This window comes from Cavia porcellus, unplaced genomic scaffold (genome assembly GCF_034190915.1).
Source record: "Cavia porcellus strain 051 isolate PalLab524CR breed Dunkin Hartley unplaced genomic scaffold, mCavPor4.1 scaffold_8, whole genome shotgun sequence".
Lineage (NCBI taxonomy): Eukaryota > Metazoa > Chordata > Mammalia > Rodentia > Caviidae > Cavia > Cavia porcellus.
Genome location: NW_026947491.1, coordinates 11,237,649 through 11,258,819, shown reverse-complemented (window position 1 = coordinate 11,258,819; position 21,171 = coordinate 11,237,649). Strand labels below are relative to the sequence as shown.

The window sequence follows — 21,171 nt, the reverse complement described above, 5'->3', positions numbered from 1 at the left end:
TTCTAACATCTGGGATGTTGATGATTGTGGTCCCTAACATCTTCTTCCAGTCTTGCTTGCCCAGCTGGAAGGAGTTCCCTCTCTCCATTTAATATTAACGGAGGTCTTCCCGTGGGGAACCAACATTCATTTCACAGGTAATTTCTAGAGAGCTACCGTGCACCAGACCCTGGGCTGAATCTGTGAACATGAGGACAATTCAGGCCCAGTCAGACTATCAGAGAGCCCATAATTATGTGACAGAGTCACAACAGCCCACTGCAGGAGAAGCAGATAGTGGGTGAGACTGATGCGTGCACACAGGAGAGTGAGCTTTGAAAGGAATCATATGAATGGGACTATGAAGGATGAGTAGGAATTGGGATCTGGAAGAGATCCTCCCGCTGCAGATCCCTACTCTATAAATAGGGGCCAACCCTCAGTTCCTTCTGATGTCGATGGAGAGGAAATAGCTGGAGAGCTTGTGGTGCACAGGTAATGCCTCAGCCTCCTCATCCTCTCACTTTGCTCCCAGCAGTGACTGAAATGAAGCAAGTTGACTAATTTGAGTTCATATCTTCTTTGACCCCATTACCATGTGAGTGAGCAGAATAAAATAAAAGCACCAAGAAAAGGAGAAAGAGGAGGAAGAACTCATCTCCAGCATAGCTTTTAACTAAGTGACTCCTTGGGAGAAAATGCAGCTTCAAAGACAGCTGGGTCTGCTGCTTCTCCATGCAGTGTTCATCTGTCTTCTACCTTGCTCGGGACACACATGCACACACATGTGCACACACACACAGATATATGCGTGCAAGTGTATGTGCACACATGGATACCTGCACATATCTCTGTGTGTGTGTTATAGCAGATTTATTGTGGAACCACAGCCCAGTACAGTTGGCTTCCATCTCCCTTGCTGGCTGGAAGATGAATCAATGGTAGAACCATCCATCAGGATGTGCGGAGGCTGTGCACCACACACTGCTACCCCTCATAAAGGCCCCAGGAGGGAGCACTGGAGCACAGACAGAAGATGAGATTGGAGCCAAAGGGATGAGGAAGTGGTTTGCCCAAGGCCCATGGTTATTAGGAGGTGCGTCAGTTACTTTTCTTGTCACTGGAACGCAATACCCAACACTAGCCGGTTAAAGGAGGGGAGGCTTATTTACAGAGGGTTTAGTCCATGGTCAGCTGCCCCAGGGATGTTAGCAGGGTGTCTGGCAGAGGAGAGCTATTCACAGCATGGTCCCCAGGCAGCTGAGTGAGAAAGGAGGAACCAGGAGGGAGATGAACCCTTCCAGACCACGCTCCCAGGGCCAACCCTTTCCACAGGCCCCGCCTCCTGGCCACAGCTGTTTTAAGCCTCACCAATGATTGTGTGAGGCTTTAGGGGACTTCTGGGTGTGAGCCACAGCAGGAGTGGATGGGGCGGGGTGTCACTCTGCTAGGGAGGTTAGGGTAGAACAAGGAGAAGGAGATCTTGTGACTAGAACTGCCATTGAATGAGCTGCTCACTGAGCTCACACATGCAGAACCAGGTGCAGCGTGGTGCGTGCTCTGCTAGGAGACAGGAGGCCAAGCCTGCAGACCTCCCTCTGCATGTGGCCTCTGGTCTTGCAGGGGACCAGAGGCCACATGCTCCCAGGGGAGTCGCTTCTTGCACCTGACACTCCTGGGCCCTCACCTCTTGCAGCTGAGTCATCTCTGAGCTCAGTCCCATCTCAACTCCGGACAGCAAGACTGCTAGGGTGAAGGACCGAGGCAGGTACCTCCTGCTTGGGGATCCAGGTGACCTCGAGATGTGCCTTCCTCTTTTACCCCACCTGGTCTCCTGCTCTTGGGAGCGTGTCATGCCCCTGTTGGAAAGGAAAGATGTGTGTCCTGGAATTTTTGTCTTCTCCCTCTGTGCAGCCTCCCAGCAGAACCATCTCTGACCCTCTCTGTAGCCAGGAGGAGCCGACGTTTTCTCCCACAGACAGTGCAGCTTAAAGGCAGGAAGAGGGCCTGAGAGAGAAAGCACAGCTCGCTGTCCCTGCCATTCCATGCCATGCCATGCCATCCTGCTCAGCCTGGTCGGGCCTTCAAATGAAGCCCAGGCCGGAGCTCAGGCCAGGTGCTGCTGCCCCGGGGAGTGCATCTTGCTCTCTAGAATCCCTGTGACATGCAGCAGGAGAAGGAGGGAAGACAGGAAAGATGGGATGGAGGGAGAGAGGAAGGATGAGGAAGGCGGAAAGGAAAGAGTGAAAATGACGGTCCCCGGGGCACCCGGGGCTGCACCGCCTTTCTTCCAGGTCTCCCACAGAGACTGTCCGCCTTTCCCTGTGTCTGGGGTGAAGCAGCTGGGTGCTCGGCTGGCCCCGAGGGGGGGCTTGCCTTTCTCCATGACCCTCCTCGCGTGTTCCGGCTGGGGCTGGGTAGGGACTGCAGAGGAGTCATGCGAAGATGTCAGCAGCACAAGCCACTTGGCCAGCGTTTCCTCGAGGACCAATTGGCCCTGTGAGCCTGCACAGGGCCCGCTTTCTGGGCCTGGAGCCCTGACCCTGTTGCTGACTGAGGAGGATGGAAGGGCAGAAGTGAGCTGCTACCACTGGAGCTTCTTTAGGTGGACGGCGCCTGCGAGTTGCATTAGCACATGTGTCTACTTCCTGGGGATCCCCTGGGACGCAGGCTCAGTGGACCCGGTGAAATGGGTGACACAGTGGCTGTTACACAAGCGCGTGTGCCATCACTACTGGGAGCAGATTCTGTGTGTGCTCTTGTCTCTTCCCCTTGTGCACTGGTGTGCCTCAGGCTCTTCTCCAGCTTCGGGCGCCGACAGCTCCCTGTTTCGTGGAAGGAACCAGGAGCTGCCCTGCTATGGCCCTGAGATGAGTCCACATACGCAGGCGCTGAGCGTGGTGCCTGGCACGCAGTGAGGGCTCAGCCAAGGACAGCTGCTTGTTTAGGTTGACCTAAATCATCTGCTGAATTTTAGAAGTAAACTTCCAGGGGCTGGGGATTTAGCTCAGCGGCATAAGCGCCTGCCTTGCAAGCAGGCCGTCGTGAGTTCGATCCCTGGTAATGAAAAAGACAAAAAAAAAAAAAAAAGGAAGTAAACTTCCAGGGTGAGTGGTGGCTCCATCATTAAACGGCCGTTCCCTCAGCAGCCACTTGGGAGCAGGTAGGTTTCAAAGCTTAAGTCAGAAGCAGGATCAGGCACAGACAGCAACTGGAGCCTGCGGCAGGAAGGGCATCTCGGAGCTGGCTGAGGGAGCCTCAGGCATGGGTGCCACCAAGGCAGAGGAGCACAGAGAAGAAAAGGGGGAGGGGAGGGAGAGGGGAGGAGGAGGAGCTGCTGGCTGTTATGCTTCCTGGGCAAGGAGTTCTGTCCAAAGCCCTCTGAGAGTAGGGCATTAAGCCCAGCACTGGCCCTCTCCTTGGTGGTAGAGGAGGAAGAGGGCACAGGGTGTGCACATGGAGGGTCCTGGCCACAACGGGCCACGCCCAGGCTGGGCGAGCACAGAACTCCTCTGTACACGGCCTGAGCCCGGCTGGCCCAGTCCTGAGAAGAGCCCAACAAAGGCTTTCTTGTTCTTCCTCTGACATCAGACCTCACCCTCAGGATTTCTCTGTCCTTCTGGGCCAAGATCTCACACAGTGACAATAGAGCCAGAGGAAAAGGATGGCTCAAGCCAAGACTGTCTCCAGCGTCGCCATGCCAACCCCTGGCCACCACAGGCCGAGGACCCTGGACCAGTCCACACTGAGCGGGCTGCAGAGCTGAGCCACTGCTGGCAATGGTTTAGAGACCAGGAGACCTGGTCAGTGAATGACCCAATATCAGGGTTGGGCTAAATCTGTGACTGCAGACTGTGGGTTGACTCTTTTCTGCTCATTTAAAAAATGAAGCAAGTATTGTATGGTAACTCCTGGTTTTCCTGTTCATAGGGGGCTTTGCCTTAGAAGGGCTATAAATGTTACTGTTCAGAGGATCTAGGGATCGTCTGGTCTCGCTTCTGTCTGACCCTTTATCTTAGTGAGTAAGCTGAGGCAGGGAGTGCAGGGAGCAGTGTCAGTCAGGTGAAGCTTCGTGGCCGCCAGAGCCCAAGGGCTGAGTGGTGAGTGTGTGGGCCAGGATGAAGTGTGCGACCCTGACCTTGCTCTGGGTCCAGGTGCCATGGTTCTCAGATGTGCAGCCCCCCACGCACCGTGAACATAAAACTCCACCACCGCTGCTGCTGGGGTCCTGGGCAGTGGGGCCTATGATGCTACCTCTCTGACAGGCATCTGTGTAGCACTACTGGCTCTGACCATGTGGAGTATATTAGGAGCCCGGAAAACTCACAGAAAAAGCTTTTCTCTTGATTGGAAATAAAAAAACAATAGGAAATGGATTGCTGTAATGCTCCGTGGGTGAGAACACTGTGCACCCCGAGGGTGTTGTGCAGTCTGAGATGAGGGGTGGGAGTGACTCGATGGGTTCCCCATTGCATTGTTCCTCAGTTTCCTTACCTCAGCAATGACTCAGTAGGGGACCATAGGGATTAGAAAGAGTAAGCAAAGAACTCTTTGCACCCCTTCAGCTTTCCAGAAGAGTGGCTTTCAGAGGGATGTGGCACCTGGCCCAGGCCAGGTGGCAGGCGGGTGGCGGGTGTTCCCACCTCCCCCTCGGGCCCCTGTGCACCAGGTGGTCTGGGGGATGGCTTGGCTGAGCAGGGCTCTCCAGGGAATGAGCTGGGGCAGTTCGGGGCTCAGGGTTTGGATAACAACTTGCTATATCAAGTGGAAAAAAGGAAAAGCCTGGCAGCACCAGTCTGCCATGCCGCCCGAACACCCTGCAGGACACGCAGGACAGAGCTTTCAGGACAAGTCCTGTCTGGCCACAAACATGGCCAGAACCCCGGCTGTGGGGAAAGTTGAGGTCAGGACACGGCTCTGGTATCCACTGTAGGGCTGGGCCCAAACAGAGGTTAGAAGATAAACTTCGTGTGCCTGTTTGTTTGGTCTGACTGTGGACTCAGTTTATTAAAGTAAACAGGGAAGTCCAGGGACTCTGCTGCTTTTTTTTGTGCATATCAGTCATTTCCTGCAGGGGTGTCTAGGTGGAAGCAGCTTGAACCTCTGTCCTTCTGTCTGTTGTAAGTACAAGGCTAGGGATTCAGACCACAAACTGAGGATCTCCACTTCTGCTAAATGGCATCGAGGGTCCTGCCCCAGATCGAAAATAAGACACTCAGTGGAGGCCTTACCGAAGTGAGTTATGGAAACTCAGTTCCATACTTCTGCAGTGAGAGTTTTGACTTTCTTTCCTCATTGGTTGCAAGGAGAGTCAAGTTGATTCAGCCTCCAGGCAGATGCTTCTTCTTTGGAAAACTCGACTGAAGAACTTAGGAATGCCGGAGAGGGTGATTGCTGAGCCAGATGGCTTAATCTGATCATTTTTCCTTCCCAAATAACGTGGCACCATTTCTGACCAATGGGTCAAGACTCATGTTTTTGAAATGACCTAGAAGCAAAAACTGAGGGTCTTTCCTGAGTATTCGTCACCACAACTGCAAGTTCCACGATTTTTACTCTTGGGTGCAATGTCCTTTAGAAGATATTCGGCTGTTGAAATGGCTTATCCTTTTTGGCAGACTTCTGCTTTTGCCAAGAACCTACCTGACTAGGTCCAACATTTTTCATATGAGATGATAACGCCCCTTAGTGGCTAAAGTAAGCTTTTACACTTAATTGCTTTGCTTTCCAGAAATCCATACCATTTAGTAACTCTTAAAACTAAACTGTTTAAACTGGGCATGGTGCCACACACCTGTAATCCCAGCACTCAGAGAGGCTGAGGCAGGAGGATAGCAACTTGGAGCCGTATTTGGACAACTTAGTGATTTAGCGAGATCCTGTCTTAAATTAGAAAGGAACTCAGTATGTAGCTCAGATGTAGCCGAGTTCCACAAGGATGACAGACAAACTAAATGATTTACCTGTGTTTGAGGATTCAGATGAGACTGGAGCGAGACACTGCAACACGACATGCAGGGCTGGCCCCAGGTGTGGATATCACAGAGTTTAGTCTGGGGCCTGGCAGGAGGCCGGGTAAGGAGCACAGGGGTGGTTGGTGTCTCTGGAACTGCCATGCCAGGCCCTGCTTGTCAGCTCTGATGTGTCTTAAGAACAGGGCTGAAAAGTGGAGTCCTTACTTGGACGAGACTGGCCGCTGTCCACCACTCTGGAGCGGAAGGCGCTCAGCACCACTTCTGAAAAGCACCGGGCCCTGCCAGCTTCACTGTGCTGGAATTTTACTCTGAAATTTGCACCCACAAAAGCTGAATCCATTTTCCCCATGAGCAGCAGCCTTTGCCCTGCTAGCTGCTAGGCCTCCCAGGGATCATATCCTGCTTGGTCTGCTTGGAGAAGCTACCTTGGGACCTGCTAATGACTCAAGTTTCTGTCATTTACATTTCAAGCACAGTACAGAATCCCTGATGCCAGCTGTGCAGTTAGTAAGCCAGGTAGGAAGGGAAGAAGCAAGGTTGTTTCCTTCTCCCTCCCCTCTCTTCCTTCCTTCCCTCTTTTTTACTCCCTGCTTGCTTGTTTCCTTCCTTCTTTCCTTCCTTCTTTCCTTTCTTCCTTTCTTTTTCCCTTCTCCTTCTCTTCTCCCTTCTTTTTTTTTTTTTGTCTCACTGAGACATAGTACCTGATGTATCTTAGAGGAGAGGTTTACCCTGGCTCACAGTTTGTAGAGGGTTCAGTCCATGGTTAGCTGGCCCCCAGGGAGGGTGCACAGCAGAAGCATTTGCACAGGACAGCTGCTTGTGGCATGGCAGACGGGAATCAGAGATAACAGGTCAGCACCAATACAGACTGCTGATTTACACTTACAATTCCTGGAAATTTTCCAGATGTTTGTGTCTTATTCTAAGAAGATGATGCCATTTCTCAGGCAGTGTGATTAGGCTTCCAAAGGATTCATTGGGATCTTTTGTTAGTCACCTCAGGGAATTTTTTGTAAGCCAGTGGACACAGCTCTGCTATTTGCATAATATCCTCAATTTAACTCCTTAACATTAAAATTTTGCTGTTACTACCATTTTAGTGAGGCTTAATTTGAACCCTAGGGCTGGGCATAGGGCAGATCTTCAATCACTGCTAGAATTACAAAGAGAAAGGACCAGTCTGAGATAAACATCATATTTACGCCTTTGGGCAGCCAAGAGTGGTGGCACACACCTATAATCCCAGTCAGTACTCAGGAGGCTGAGGCAGGAGGATTGCTGCAAGTTCGAGGTCAGCCTGGGCTACATAGTGAGTTCAAGGGTAATCGGAACTGCCTAGCCAGACCCTGTCTCAAGAAAAGAATTGAGTACTCTGTATACATATGTGTGCATGTAAATACTTTTAGGTAATAGATGCCCAGGTATGAAGGTCTGCCTTATTGAGTGTATGAAAATAATTTGGAGTTGGTGTATCAGTGCATTTTATGACATTTGATGCTTTAGATATGTAATAAAAGGCTTGGGGGCAATTTTTCTTTAGTGGTTTACCCATCCCAGTTGATTGTTGAATCACTGCCTCTTCACAGAAATATACTCTGTGCACCCCCTGATGTTAGATGGCCAATTCTGAGGTAGTGTGGTGCCTTCGAAAGCACTGTGATTCTACTATCACTGTCTTTTGTAAAGCGCTTGCAATCTGGAGGGCTCTGGGGGCCGAGCCATCCGTCTTTTTGGTGTGAAGTCCTATTTCTTAAATGCAAGCAGCATCTCATTGCAATTCCCATGGGCTTGTGGGTTCACACCAAGGTGACTGAAGTGGGTTGAAGGAGCAGGGAGATGCAGAGAAGCCCTGGCTCAAGATAACAGCTCACAAGGTCATGCTGACCGTGACGGAGGCCTTGCGCTGCAAGTGGCATGGCAGGTCACTGGCAGGATTCACGTAGGGAGGTGACTGGGTGCATCTGTCACGGCATCGTTGTAGCTACTTGAGGGACAAGGGGTGGAGTGATTGAGTAGAACTGGGAAACCTGCATAGAAGGCACTGGTGACAACACAGGCAAGAGATGGCACCAGCGATGGCTAGGCCTGGAGCACTGCTGATGGAGGGTGAGGGAAATGACCAAACCCAAGACAGACGTTAAATTCAAGAGCCAGGGGGATTGTCGGTGTGGACATGGGACATAGATAGCAGTAGAAAGATAACACCAGCACTTTCAGCCTGATCTCCTGGGGGCACAGATTGGCCTCTCACTGAGAAGGGGTAGACTGGGGGAGGGGCAGCTACTGAGCCAAGAGTGTAAACCTTTCCTTCCCGTCGCCATGTGGTTTTGGTTGCCTGTTAGAAGTGCAGTGTGGACTTCAGGGTAGGGGACATGGCGAGGGTTACGAGCCTGGGTGTCACCTGCACATACATCCTAACGTTGTTGTATTCACAGTCCTGGAATATTAGTAGTTGTGTAGGCCTGCATTGTCTGTTTCTTTGCGGGAACCACCTTTGCGGAGATGGCAATGATCTCTTGTGTTTTTCAGAGTGAAACTCAGACGCAGGCAAATTAAGTTGCCGCAATCCAGTGCATTGAGTGAGGCTGTATGGCTAATAAAGGGCAGGTCCGACCCTGGCCTTCCAGCTGCCCGAGGCTGCTCACAGCGCGGATCACTGGTGCGGTGGGGCGACCTTTGTTTTGAAGAGCACAGTGGAGGGGAGAATTCTGTCAGCCTGGAAATGAGGCACTGGGTTCCAGGTGCAGCAGAGCCTGCGGGGATGGTGGGGGAATTGGTGCTGCCCGCGAAAGTGCCCAGTGTCCAGCGGTGAGCGCAGCCACGGCATAGATGTCAGTCTGATCACAGAGGCAGGGTCAGGAGGGCGAGACCACCCATTCCGGGCACCGACTGCATTCCGGGCACCGACTGCACCGACTTGGCAGTAGGCGGTGGCCAATTTCCTTTCCTGGTTCCACAGGTTCTGTATGAGCTAATGCACGTGACAGTGGGGACTCCCCTTAAATTCAGGATCTCAGTCACCAACCCCAAGCCCAAGCCCAGGGCGCTGCGTTCATTAGCAAGCTAGGCAAAGCAGAGGCTGCCTGCGTCCCCGGCCGCAGTCCCTGGCATGACCGGCAGAGCGCGCCGCGCACCAGTGCTGGGGATGGGGTCCGCGGCCACTCCTTTGCGATCCAGAGGTCCAATCGGCGGGAAATCTGCGGAGGCCCCCGCGGGGCTGTGCAGACGGCCTCATTGTCCGCCCGCCTGTGCGTACCGCGCTGGGGCATTTCGATTGCGGGGTTCTGAGAACTCCCGCGCCTTGTCATGCCGAGCGAATGCCCTCGTTGGTCGTGTGCGGCTCCTGCGTGGCCTGCAGCCCCGCGAAAGCCCTCACGAAGCGTGCAGCGTCTCCCCACTTCTGGGAGGCCGCAGTCGGCCGCGGTTTCTTGCCCTGGCTCCTGGAGCAAGTTCCAGGCAGGGTGCATTGCATCCACAGAAAATGGTAGTTGCCCTGTGCTGCAGTTCCCCTAGCTCCCGGCGGGGCGCGCTGGCCTAGCCTGACCCCAGGGCTACAGGCTTCAAAGAAAGGCTGGCGGCTAAAGTTACCCAAGAGAGAAAGCAGTGTAGCTCCCAAAGTCTCCAGAGTGGTCTGCGCTTGTGCCAAATGATTCCGGCTTTTTCCGGAGTAGTACAGCCCAAGGTCCGCACACTGAGAAAAAAAGCTCCTGGTTCTGGTTGGCTCTCTGCAGACTGAGACTCATCCTTTTAAACCAGACGGGAGGTTCCAGTTACTATCATCATCGCATTCATTGCACCTCCTGGACCAATTGGTCTGCGCCCTTGCACATTTTTATTAGAAGGCTGATCTGTGTTGCATTGTCAAAGCACTTGGCCATTCCTAAACAAAAGGATCACAAAGCGCTGTCTCTTAGGACCTGCATATCTCCACCTGTTTTTGTTTTTGTTTTTGTTTTGAGATAGAGTCTCTGCTATGTAGTTCAAACTGGCCTCAAACTGAGATCCTCCTGAGCCTCAGCCTCCTGAGTCCTGGGATTACAGGCATGCATCACCATTCCTGGCTCTACCTGTTTTTAAGGATGACTGTGTTTGTATCATGTTTTCGTAGTTGACATCTTTGTGGGTTTTTGCTACTCAGTGACTATCTGATGCATTTCTGGGAATGTCAAGGAAGAGTAGCCTATCTCCGGGAGGAGTGAGCCACAGGATTGGTGTAACAGTGCTTGGCCATGCTGGGGAGCAGGGGTGTTTATGGGAGGAAATGTTTGATTTGGCTGAAAAAAAAATAACATCCTCAGGCGGAGAGGGAGAGGGGTCTTCAAGCACAGGAAACATCAGAGGTTGAAAACAAACAAAAACAGCAGAGAGAATGTGTAGCCCTGCGCAGGTCTCTGTGCTCCCTAAGATTTGGAGCTTCCCAGCGGCCGCACCTGGACAGGGAGCCTCGGGCTGGCCTTTGCTTCCTTAACTGCCACCTGCGAACCTTTGCTGCAGCGGCGCTGCTGGAACAGGCCAGCTTCTGCCCTGTGTGCACGGGGTCCTTCGTGCCAGTGGGTCTGGCCAGTTGGAAGCTGCCTCATGTCCACATGGGCCCCCTCAAAGCACCCCTGCAGGTCCTCCCCGCCCAGGCTCAGGCCTATGGCTTCCTGGCTCCCTTGGGGGTCAAACCAAAGCTTTTACTTTAAGTTAGTTTTGTTCATAGTGAAATCAGTGCAGTTCCCTTTAGAGCTGGAAACCAAGGCAGAGCCACACCTGTCTCCAAGGTTTCAAGTGAGGCTTTGGCCCCTTGAATTTTACCGGTGCTGGAGAATGAATGGGGCCTGCTGCCTTCCTGGGCCTCCAGCTCTTCAGGTTTTAATGTATGATGTGGCCTTTGGCTAATTTTTTTTAGACCTCTAAATCTGATCTAGAGAATGATTCCCATAATGTGTGGGCACGTTGGTTCCACTGTGCTCTTTGGTACCCCGGTGAGCCACAGTTTAAGAAAACCCAGGTTCTGAAAGCCTGGATGTAGAAATCAGGTCCATCTGGGGTGGCTGAGGCTGCTGAATTCCTCAGCATGGAGATTTCACTGCTCAGAGGGAGTCCTCTCACCCACTCCCCAAGAACTTGTTCCCCTGGAGGGGGGGGGGACTGGACCAGATGGGTCATACTTCACCCCATGGAGGGGGAGAAGTTCCAGGAACAGATAAAGTGTGCCGATGCTGGCCCTGGAAGCTGGTAGGCATCAGGAAAAGCCTCGGGTTCTTAATTCCTGGTGGAGAGCGTAAGACAACAGCAATGGGGAAGATTTAATTCAGCACTGTTTGTGTCACACGTGACCGTCCCTATAGCAGGGTCACAGGCTGGTGAGATATCTGGTGTGGGCATGGGGGAGCAGTCAGGTGGCGGTGCTAACCAGAGATCCCGAACAACTTCACATCAGGGAGGAGAGCCCAGGGCAAAGCAGCCAGCTGGGAGGCACACGGGTGGAAAGTTTCTCGGAGAGAATCACCCAGAGCAGGAGCCAGAGTGGGGACCTGGATGGTGCTTGGATCTCTGGCTTCTACAGCCAGCTGGGGAGCATCGCCTCTCATTCCCTGGGGAGGAGGTGGAGTTGGGAGCAGGAAAGTGGGTATTTTGGCCAAAGCCAAGTTGCCTACCACACCAGAGGGAGGAGATCCACCGGGACATTTGGGCTGCAGCTGTGCTCAGAGCAGGAGGAGTGATCTAGGGGCACAGAGCCTGAAGGTGGAGTCAGGGTGCTGTGGAAGTCCCTTCCTGTTGCAGCAGAACTGCCCAGGCCAGGACTGTCAGCTCCCCTGGGTAAGCAGGGGACCCATCCCATGGCTTCCTGTGGCCGAATTCTGGATATCACAAGGGACAGAGGACGATCCACTACTGATTGTCAGCATAGAGCCAACCCAGAGCCACAGGAGCCCCGTGTAGGCCCCCCGAATTCGCATTTGAACTTGAGGGAGGCATTAACTTTCACATCCCCTCTCCTGAGAAAACCCTCACATCTTGACTTTTTTTGCTGCTCTAACACTGGTGTTTATGGGAAAATTAGCTACGATGAAGTCATAGTCTTTTAGAAAACCTAACTCTGATATTGAAAGGGCTATTTTAAACTTGTACTTAATTATTCAGTTCCATAATGGGGTCTCAGCTTTGATTTGTTTGTTTGTTTTGTTTGGGGGGTTGTTTTTGTTTTTGTTTTGTCTTGCAAATTCCAATGGATTGCTCTACAGCTGGGCCCCAGCAGCTCATATTCCACAGAGAAGGCCACTACCTTCTCCGGATATCACCATATTAATGGTCCATCACGGCATTCGAGGCGTTTTCCCATTCGAGTGCCATTACTTGCAATGTTAAATCGTTCTGATAGCACAGTTTGGCCATTAACCCATTCCTAACGTCAGATGAAAGAGCCCTAATAGTCTCACCCTGTGTCAGTTCTCCTCCTCCATCTTGGGATGGACCCATCCATCTGTTAGATTCTTGGCAACGCGTTCAACAGCAGAACGGAAACCTCAGGACCTCCCAGGCCCACCCCAGCATGGTCATCAATCTGGCTCTGAGAGTTGGGTCCCCTGGGATTTACGAGCTGCGCCCCTGGACTCTGTTGCACCTCAGAAGAGTGGTTACAGGTCTCAAATGAGGGAATGGACCTTTCCTCTAGCAAGGCGGCTTTGTCTTGGTGTTCTGTGCAAGCTGATGGTCACTGGAAGCTGGAAGTAGATTTTGCTTGTAATTTGTAACAGTTGCAGCACATAAATGTCCCACAAGGAGATCTGCGCTTACCTAGAGGGTGTGTCATGGAGTCACTTGAATGAAGTCACACACATCCCTGGCTCCGGATGCTGCAGGGTCTCTGAGCTTCCAGTGGCCTGGACAGCAGCTACCATCCTGGGTCCCACACACAATTATCCCAGCTTTGAACCTTGTTGATCGGCTTGGAAAGCACCTCCTTAGTCACTTCCCTAAAACCACATCCAGTCCCCAGAAACGGCCCTACACTCAGAGTGGGCCTGCTATGCTCCATCCCTGCAGAAGTCATGGAGGGAAAGGAGGTTTCCTCCCTCCAAGTCCTGGAGTTTCTTTCAATAGTCAAGCTCGCTGAAGCAAAGGACAGTGGATGCAGAAAAGATGTGCAAATTCCTGCCAGGCAAAGGCACGGGAGTCCCACACAGCAGGAAGCTTGAGGAAGGGCCTCTTCTTGGAGGAGGGCTATGGAATCTAAGCCATTTTGGAAGAAGAAGTTACTTTGAGGTAGATGAATGGGCCTGAAGAGTACAGCAGTGTGGGACAGCATTTGGCTGGGCTCTGGGTGTGATGCCAGTTTAGCAATTCTTCCTGCTGGTTAATTCTCCAGGTCCTGGCTTTAGCTGGAGAGGGGAATTCAGAGAAAGCCCTTTTTGTGATCCAGGAGGAAAAGAGGGATGAGAGATGGGGAGAGAAGACCAGAGGGACTGTGGTTCTCCTTTAGCTCTAAGTGCCCAGTGTTCCAAAGCTGGCAGACTTGAGGACAGCGTTGTCTGGGGCTCCGCTGTGGTAAGATCAGACTTCAGGTGAGCAGGTGGCAGGGACAGCTGCACTGGCTGGACAGAGTGGACACCAGGTCCTGCTGCAGTTCTGTCTCCACGCCCAGGCGAGTCCTGAGTTTATGAGCAGTTCCCCGACTTCTGGATTTCATAAGCCAGTAACACAGATATTCCTAGTAGCTTGAACCTTCTTCGAGGCTCGGGATGTGGCTTTCATTCTTCCTGCCTGCTTTGGTGGGGCTGATGCCTGGGTCCATCTCAGGGACCAGAGAGCCAGGTGCCACCCCACATGTGAGAGAGGGACAGGTGTGCAACAGCAGCCTCTCCAGGGCTCACACACAGGCACAGGGGAAGCTCTGATGGCTGTGGTCACATGGGACACGGAGGGTGAGCGGGAAGCAGTGCTCTGTGAGCCACACTTGTTTTAGTTGGAATGAGCAGGGCCCTTTCCAGGGGTCAGGTCCATGCATCCGGTCTTGAAAAGGAATGGGAGGGAGTTTGCCAAGAGCTGGTACTTAGCAGTCAGACCCTGCCATAACTTCTAGGAGCTCTGACAGGTTTCCAAGTCCCCTCTATTCCCTTTACCGCTAAAATAGGGAAAATTAACATTTCTACCTCCAGGTGGTTATGAAAATGGAAATGTGCATGAATGCCAAATAGTGGAGGGAAAAGGGGTGCATGTGTGTGTGTATGAATTTGCCCCCCTCTTTTTGAGACAGTCTCATTATGTAAACCAGGCCAACCTTGAACTCACTATGTAGCCCAGGCTGCTCTCAAACTTGCAGGGATCCTCAGCCTCCTGAGAGCTGGGATTACAGGTGTGGGCCGCCATACCCAGCCTCTTCTGTTTTTTGAAACTGAAAATGTTCATAGAGAATGATTTCTTCAGGATACTCACTGATTCCAGAGAGTAGTGGTAGAGTCAGCAGTAGAGTGGTGTTGAGCTGTGAGCCAAGAGACTGCTCATAGAAAACCCTATGTTTACCCAGTTCTGAGTAATCTGGTGGTAAGCGAACCTGTCAGGGCAGAGCTACTGTTTCAGGGGAACCGGGCCTTGGTGTCCTCTCTTCCCTTCACCCCAACTCGGCACCTTGCCCGTCTGGCAGCAGCTCCCTGCCTGGACTCTGAGCCATCTGCAAGGTGGACTCCTCTGGACCCTGAGGGGGGCTGTGTGTCCTCCATCGTGGCTGTGTCTGGATGTCCCCCACAGCCTCCCATGGTCACAGGTGAGGCTTCTTCAGAGGTAGCTGATCTAGTGTGTGTGATGCTGGGATGGATCATGGGGCAGCGCTAGGCTTGAAGGACACTAGGATTAAGGTGTGAGTGCTCCCTGCCCTGAGGAGCCTGGGTAAGATGTAAGGGACAAAAAGAGCTGGAGTTGCCCCCAGTTGCTTTGCTCCCTTCTGCCTGCCATGAACTGCAGAAGGTGGTCACCGTGAGATCCTGAGCCAGATGTGGAACCAGAGCTCCTGGTAGCTCCAGCATGTCTGCTGGACACACACCCACGCCATGGACAGGGTGGGGGGCAGTGCCCCTCACCAGCTGTTCCACGTGCTGGCTGGGGCCTCACATCTCCTCATCCGGGTACTGTCACAGTGCGTCTCCATGGGAAACTGTGTTGTTTTTATATTTGGGGAATGCTAACTCTTAAAAAGGAGCATTTTTTTCTCCTTTGCTCTATTATTTTCTTCCCCACTTTTATTAGATCAGTGTTTGCATTTTCTAAAGTTTATAAATTGTCCAAAATGGTTTTCTTTATTGAGATAAATACCATAGCGAGAGTTTTCGTTTGTCCATGTTTGCAGTACATGAGGTTTACAGCCCGTGTGTGGAGTGGGACGCAGCGCATCTTAATCCCTTTTCCTCACCTTTCCTTTGCTCTGCCTCCCTCCATCTCTTGTTCTCCTCCCCTGCCATAAAACACCCATTTCCGTACTTCCTATTATCTGTCTTTTATTTTGCTCATTATTTATAATTTTGGTTTCTCCTGTGAGATGAACCATGTGGTATTTAAGGTCACATGTCTGATTTATTTTATTTAACATTAAGTTTTCATGCAGCCTGTCTTGTCCGTCAACAGATGCAGACACAGAAAGTGTGGCATTTATACACGATGGAGTATTACTCTGCCATAAAGAAAGATAAACTCAGATCATTCGTAGGAAGATAAAATACCTTTTAAAATAATCTTTATTATTACCTAAGCCATTTCACTAGTACTGTGATGCAAAGCAGTGTGTTTTGCATTCACCTGGATAGGTTGAAGAATCTCCAGCATAGAGAACCACAGGCATGCAGCTTTCCAGATGGAACCCTGGTTCCCCCCAAAGTAAGAGTGGGCTCCACCTCTGACCCATTCTGTGATGCACCTATTTAATGTCAGACCTCACTAAACCAGATGATCCTGTGACCTCTTACTGACCTGGCAGGAGAATAAGCATCGGGTCTTCTTCCTGTGGAGGAGACGAGATGAAGTGTTTCTATTGTCAACAGCGATCTTTCGTCAGCTTTAAAACATACATTTCTAGCTCCCATAAAACTAGACATAACCTCTCATAGTCTGTAATGTCTCCATCACTGGGCAGATGTGACTCCTGCTTCAGAGGTGACACATCTAGAATTCTGGAAGTTCCCAGTAACTGACCATGGTTAATGCTAGAATCATCTTCTAAGATATTCAAGCTGTCAGTCAGCCCAGTCCATACCTGTGAAAGAGACGGAATACTGCTAACATTTGCCTGCATTTCTACATGCTTTTTCCAGTCTGTTAGAGATTTCAAAGGCTTTCCATATTCCCCACCCAGATACTCTGCCAGTAAAATCACACATAAGACAGAATTTTAGGAAGGAGTTAAGGCCACGCACATCTCTTGTGACAGTCACAGCACAAAAAGTGGGAAATTAAGGTTGCCTGGCTTCCATTAAGGCATCATACATAAAAGCCAGGTCTTCTTCTAAATGTTAGATCACCTTCCTGCAAGAAGTACCTCCAGGTCTGAGGTGGAATTGCTCATACAACTGGAACATTCTTCCCAAAACAGTTTACAAATGCTGCCTAGTGGAGGCTGGACGACACCAGTTGCAGACTTTAAATTTGGCAAAGCTTACCTCACACAGGGATTCGCTGAGAAATATGTTAAAAAGAAATGTACAGAGGACTTAGGAGTGGCAGACAGAAGAGGGAAGATTGTTTTGAGAGAGAGCAATACAGTGTATGTGTGCCTGTGTGTGCACATATGGGTGTGTGTATGTCTGCACGCACCCCATGTTCATGCTCATGTACCCATGTGCTCCAAGGCAGGAGAAGTCTAAGAAATCTCTGGCCCACCTTTCTGGTCATTTCCACATAAGTCATTTCTACATCATCAATAAGGGATGCTATTTAATCCTTGCCAGTGTGGGAAAGCTCCCCATTTCAAGGGGGAATTACTCAACTTCAGGCAACTGTAATGGTTAGAAATTTCTTCATAACATAGGACAAAGATCTTCCTCATATTTCCCACTGGTCTTGCTTACCACACTTCCCTCCAGCAGCACACGATCTATCAAATCCATCTTCTCTAGGAACATCCTAAATCCCGGTAACTTTTGTGGTCCTTGGCAAGAGCGGGTACAGTTTCTTCAGCCCTTGCTCTAAGCGCAGTGCTCAGCAGATTTATTTACAGATGAGGAGTCAGGGTCCTGGAGTCCGGCAGCCTGCCCTGCCCTGGCAGCAGCATGACGCAGACCTGGGGTTGGGTAAAGTTGGCTCTTTCTACCTGGATTTGGGGTATTCTCCACGGAAGACTGTGGCAAGCACATCACACAATCTTATTTCAGTGTATTCTTCTTTCACTGTATCCTTCTTGAAGTGGTGCCTTCAAAATATTCCTCATTTCAACATCGTCATGTCAGAAGCTACAGGCATGAAAAATCAGGGCTGAGCTCAGTCCTGGTCCCTGATTTGCAAAGCGGTTCTTTACAGACAGGCATCTGCACTCTGCAGGGTGGAGAAGCTGCCTCTCAAAGAGGAAATGTTGGGGGAATGAGGGATGCAGGGTGCGGCCTCCCCCACAGATGGTGCAGTGTCTGTTCTGGGAGCAGTAGAAATTGTACTGCTTACTTCAAAGTAACTACAATCTATTTCTGTTGTAGTCAGGGGTTGTGCAGAGAACAATTAGAATCAGGACATGGAGTTTATAATATTGTTTTATGATGCTCACCCAGAGTTAATACAAGAAACTGCCGGAAATCTATCCGTAACACCAAAGACATAGAATATTTAGTCAAGGGCCTAAATCCCACAGCAATGTCCCACGTGAATCCAGATGAAAACCCAGAGCTTATGACAGTGCCTCCCACAAGTCCAACTGGAGGTCCAGAGCCCACAAGAAGGACTCATGCCAATCTCTTGTATGGATCTGTGCTGGGAAGACCCAAAGGTCAGCGGTGGAAGCCAGAGAGTCCATGCCAGTGGAGTGAAGGAGCTGTGCTGGTGGGATGATGGTTCTACGCTGGAGCCAAGAAGTCACAATCATAATAAAGATCAGGGCTGTCTTGAAAATCACCACAGCCATCCTAAGCAACACGGAGACTCCGAGCTCCTCCAACGATAAGCACAGTCAGGTATATGCCAGGATGCCAGCATGATGAGTTCATCCTGGAGACCAAGCGGCACACGTCTTCCCCTCCAGAGCCAGGAAGCAGTGCTCTATGTGAGGACCAAAGCTCCAGGAGAACCAACGGTTCAAACAGCAACTCATAGGAGAACTCACAATGCCTCAATGCCTCAACGCAATAGCTTCTCCTTCTCCACAGCTCTGTTTATGCTGGCAACTTTCCTGAGGTGGAGCATCTAAGCTCAGCACCATTCTGATGTAATCCAGCTGGCATTAAGTTGACCACCAGTTCTTAACCCATAACAACTTATTTGCTTTTTCTGGAAAGGACTGCAGATGTGTAACAAATCTGTATTTCTCTGTTGATTTGACTCAGCTTTTTAAATGTCTTAGCCTGTTGCTTCATGGAAAATGACTTTTTGGGTATTATGCCTTCTTTTTTTTTTTTTTTTTTTTTTTTTTTTTGCGGTACCAGAGATTGAACTCACAACCTCACACTTGCCAGGCAGGTGCTTATGTCGCTGAGCTAAATCCCCGGGCCTACCTTTTCATTTTTTATACTTCGAGAAGTTTCTGGCCTCCTTTCCATTGAAATGGTGAAAGATGGGAGGCTTCAGCTTGCCTGGGAATTCCATCCTGAGGAATCTTGTCTCCTACACACAACCAAAAGAGACTGTGGGACCCTAAATCTGTGCTCCCCAAACCCTGCTTCTCATGAACTTTAAGTAAGTTACTTTTCTGGACAGATACTTCAGTAATGGCTTCTTTGATGGACAGGAATCCAAGCAAAATTGAGCTAATAGCTGTAAGATTTCCAAGGATTAGCCACTTTGTAGAATATATATTCACTTTGTAGAGTGTACTAAAACCCTATTTCCTATCATTTAAAACCTGATTATTTTAGTACAATGTTTATGGATCAAGTTTTCTAATTGTGAGTGCATGAGAGTGTATTCTGCAGAAACTGCCTCTAATGCTTGCACCACTCTTTGGTGTGGTATACACCAGAGGTCCCTAGGTTTTAGACACCCATCACCTCTGTGATATTTATGGGCACCAGTTCAGTAATGAAGGTACCCAGGGTTACCGCACCTCTATGAGACACCATCTTTCTGGCCTTCATAGTAGCAAGCAAAGAACTTGGAAGTTCCTGAAGAGATTTGTGTTTCTATTTCTAATGGTATTTATTTATTTTTTGTGTTGCCTTTCCTAGGTTTGCTGGGATGGGAAACCTGCTCAAAGTCCTGACCAGGGAAATTGAAAACTATCCACACTTTTTCCTGGATTTTGAGAGTAAGTCCCCTAAATCATAATATAATAATAAAAATTTTTCACTTTTTATAGCTTGTTGTTAAAGAAGTTATAAAGATTTTAGGTGATACTTAAGCCAAATCTACTTCTGAAATAATTTCTAAAATCATTTTTCTTTACTCTTTTCCTATTTTTTTCAAAAACCTAATGGAAAATCTTTTAATGCGTTCATGGTTTTCTTTGATTTTTGAAGTGGTCAGTTATTATAGGCTTAATATGAAGTATCAGGCATTTTTCCTAAAAATTTGTATGAGTTACTACATTGTATTCCAAAGAAAAATGGTAAGCACATTAATTTACACAGATTAATATAAAATATATATCACTATACATGTAAGAAAAAAGTTGTAAATAATGGAAATAAGATGTACAAATTATTTTTCAATCCTTTCCATTTATTCTTTATTATTTCATTATATAGTACCATTCCAAGATTTTGAGATATATGCCTTTTATCCGAAAAATTTGTCTCTTTTATCAAGAACATTATAGTTTTTTCTCCTCAGGTAAAAATGGCCTAAGAATCATGATTGAATAAGCACAGAGATTCCTCCGCTTTTGTTTTATTTTTATATATGGAAACATGATCAGCACATTCATGTTTATTCTGACCAAGCGAGGCTTACAACTGTACTCTTTTATTCTCTTCCATTTTAAATTCCAATGCCACAAGGGCAAGCAGATACCTTTTTTCAGAATTCCCATCCCTTGCACACTTCAACCAGCTTCAAGCTTTAACTTTTCAACTATTTTATCTGTGGGAAAGAAAATGGTTGGGGCTTCTTTACGTCTAGATGAGTCTTCTAACAGAGATTTGCAAAGGCAATGCTAGAAGACCTTTCAAAGGTGCACTAATGCAAAAGATGAAAGTTTCCTGGGTGTGTTGATTTGGTAATTCAGAGTGTTTAAGACAGTGATGCGGAAAGGAAACACATCCGCAATGCTCATATGTTTTGCACAAAGTACAGTAAAACCTTGTTTGGGAGCATAATGTGTTCCAGAAACATGCTTGTAATTCACAGCACTTGTACAGTATATCACAGGAAGTTTCCCTGTACGAAGTCATGGAAACTCAGATGATTCATTCTGCAACCCAAAGATACTCATATAAAAAATGGATTACAATTTTATAATACAGAATAATAACGTATGTGCAAAATATGCAGAAAAATAAACAAATTAACCTGCACCTCCCTTTGAAGACCTTCATGGCTGTTGTGAGGGACACAGTGTTGCCGTGTAGCATGCTGTCACCATGGAATCTCTGCTATCCTCCGACTCTGTGGAATCCTTTTCTTCATGTGCCGCTCTAACAAGGAACTGGTCCAATGGTGCTTGCTTTCGCCTCCTCTTGAGGACCTCACAGAAATACAGCATTGAATTTTCTTTAAACAGATTCGTCTCTCGTTCTGCTACAGCCTTATTTGGGTGGTGCTGTTCTACAGAACTCTGTACTGTTTCCCACATTTTACTCTTCTCCCCTGTCCTTCTCCCATGTCTCATTTGAGGTGAGGGATTCCCCTCTGCCTTCATATTCCCCTCCTCTCCTAACGAGAGCTCCTCCATAACCTCTTTCTGTTGGGAAATGATCACCCACAATTGCACAGTGAGACATGAACAGAGACAGAGGAGACAGACAGAAGAACCACTTGCTCAGCTGAGATCATATGACATTCGCTGGCACATAATACTTGTATTGCAAGATACCATGCATTTATCAAGCTAAAATTTATTTTATAAATGTTTGCTTGTGTTGAGGAACATTCATAGAACAAGCTACAATCC

The 21,171-nt window shown here is 49.2% G+C and overlaps 1 protein-coding gene across 3 annotated transcripts in view; it reads left to right on the top strand.

Moving 5' to 3' along the window:
- Window positions 1-21,171, top strand: part of Cyria (CYFIP related Rac1 interactor A) — a 91,733-nt gene that overhangs the window by 50,564 nt on the left and 19,998 nt on the right. For all 3 annotated transcript variants that reach the window (XM_063254358.1, XM_005001528.4, XM_063254357.1), the window contains exon 3: window positions 19,289-19,368. In XM_063254358.1, coding sequence (XP_063110428.1) covers window positions 19,299-19,368 — 70 coding nt within the window. In that variant the 5' untranslated portion in view covers window positions 19,289-19,298. The remainder of the gene's footprint in view (window positions 1-19,288; window positions 19,369-21,171) is intronic.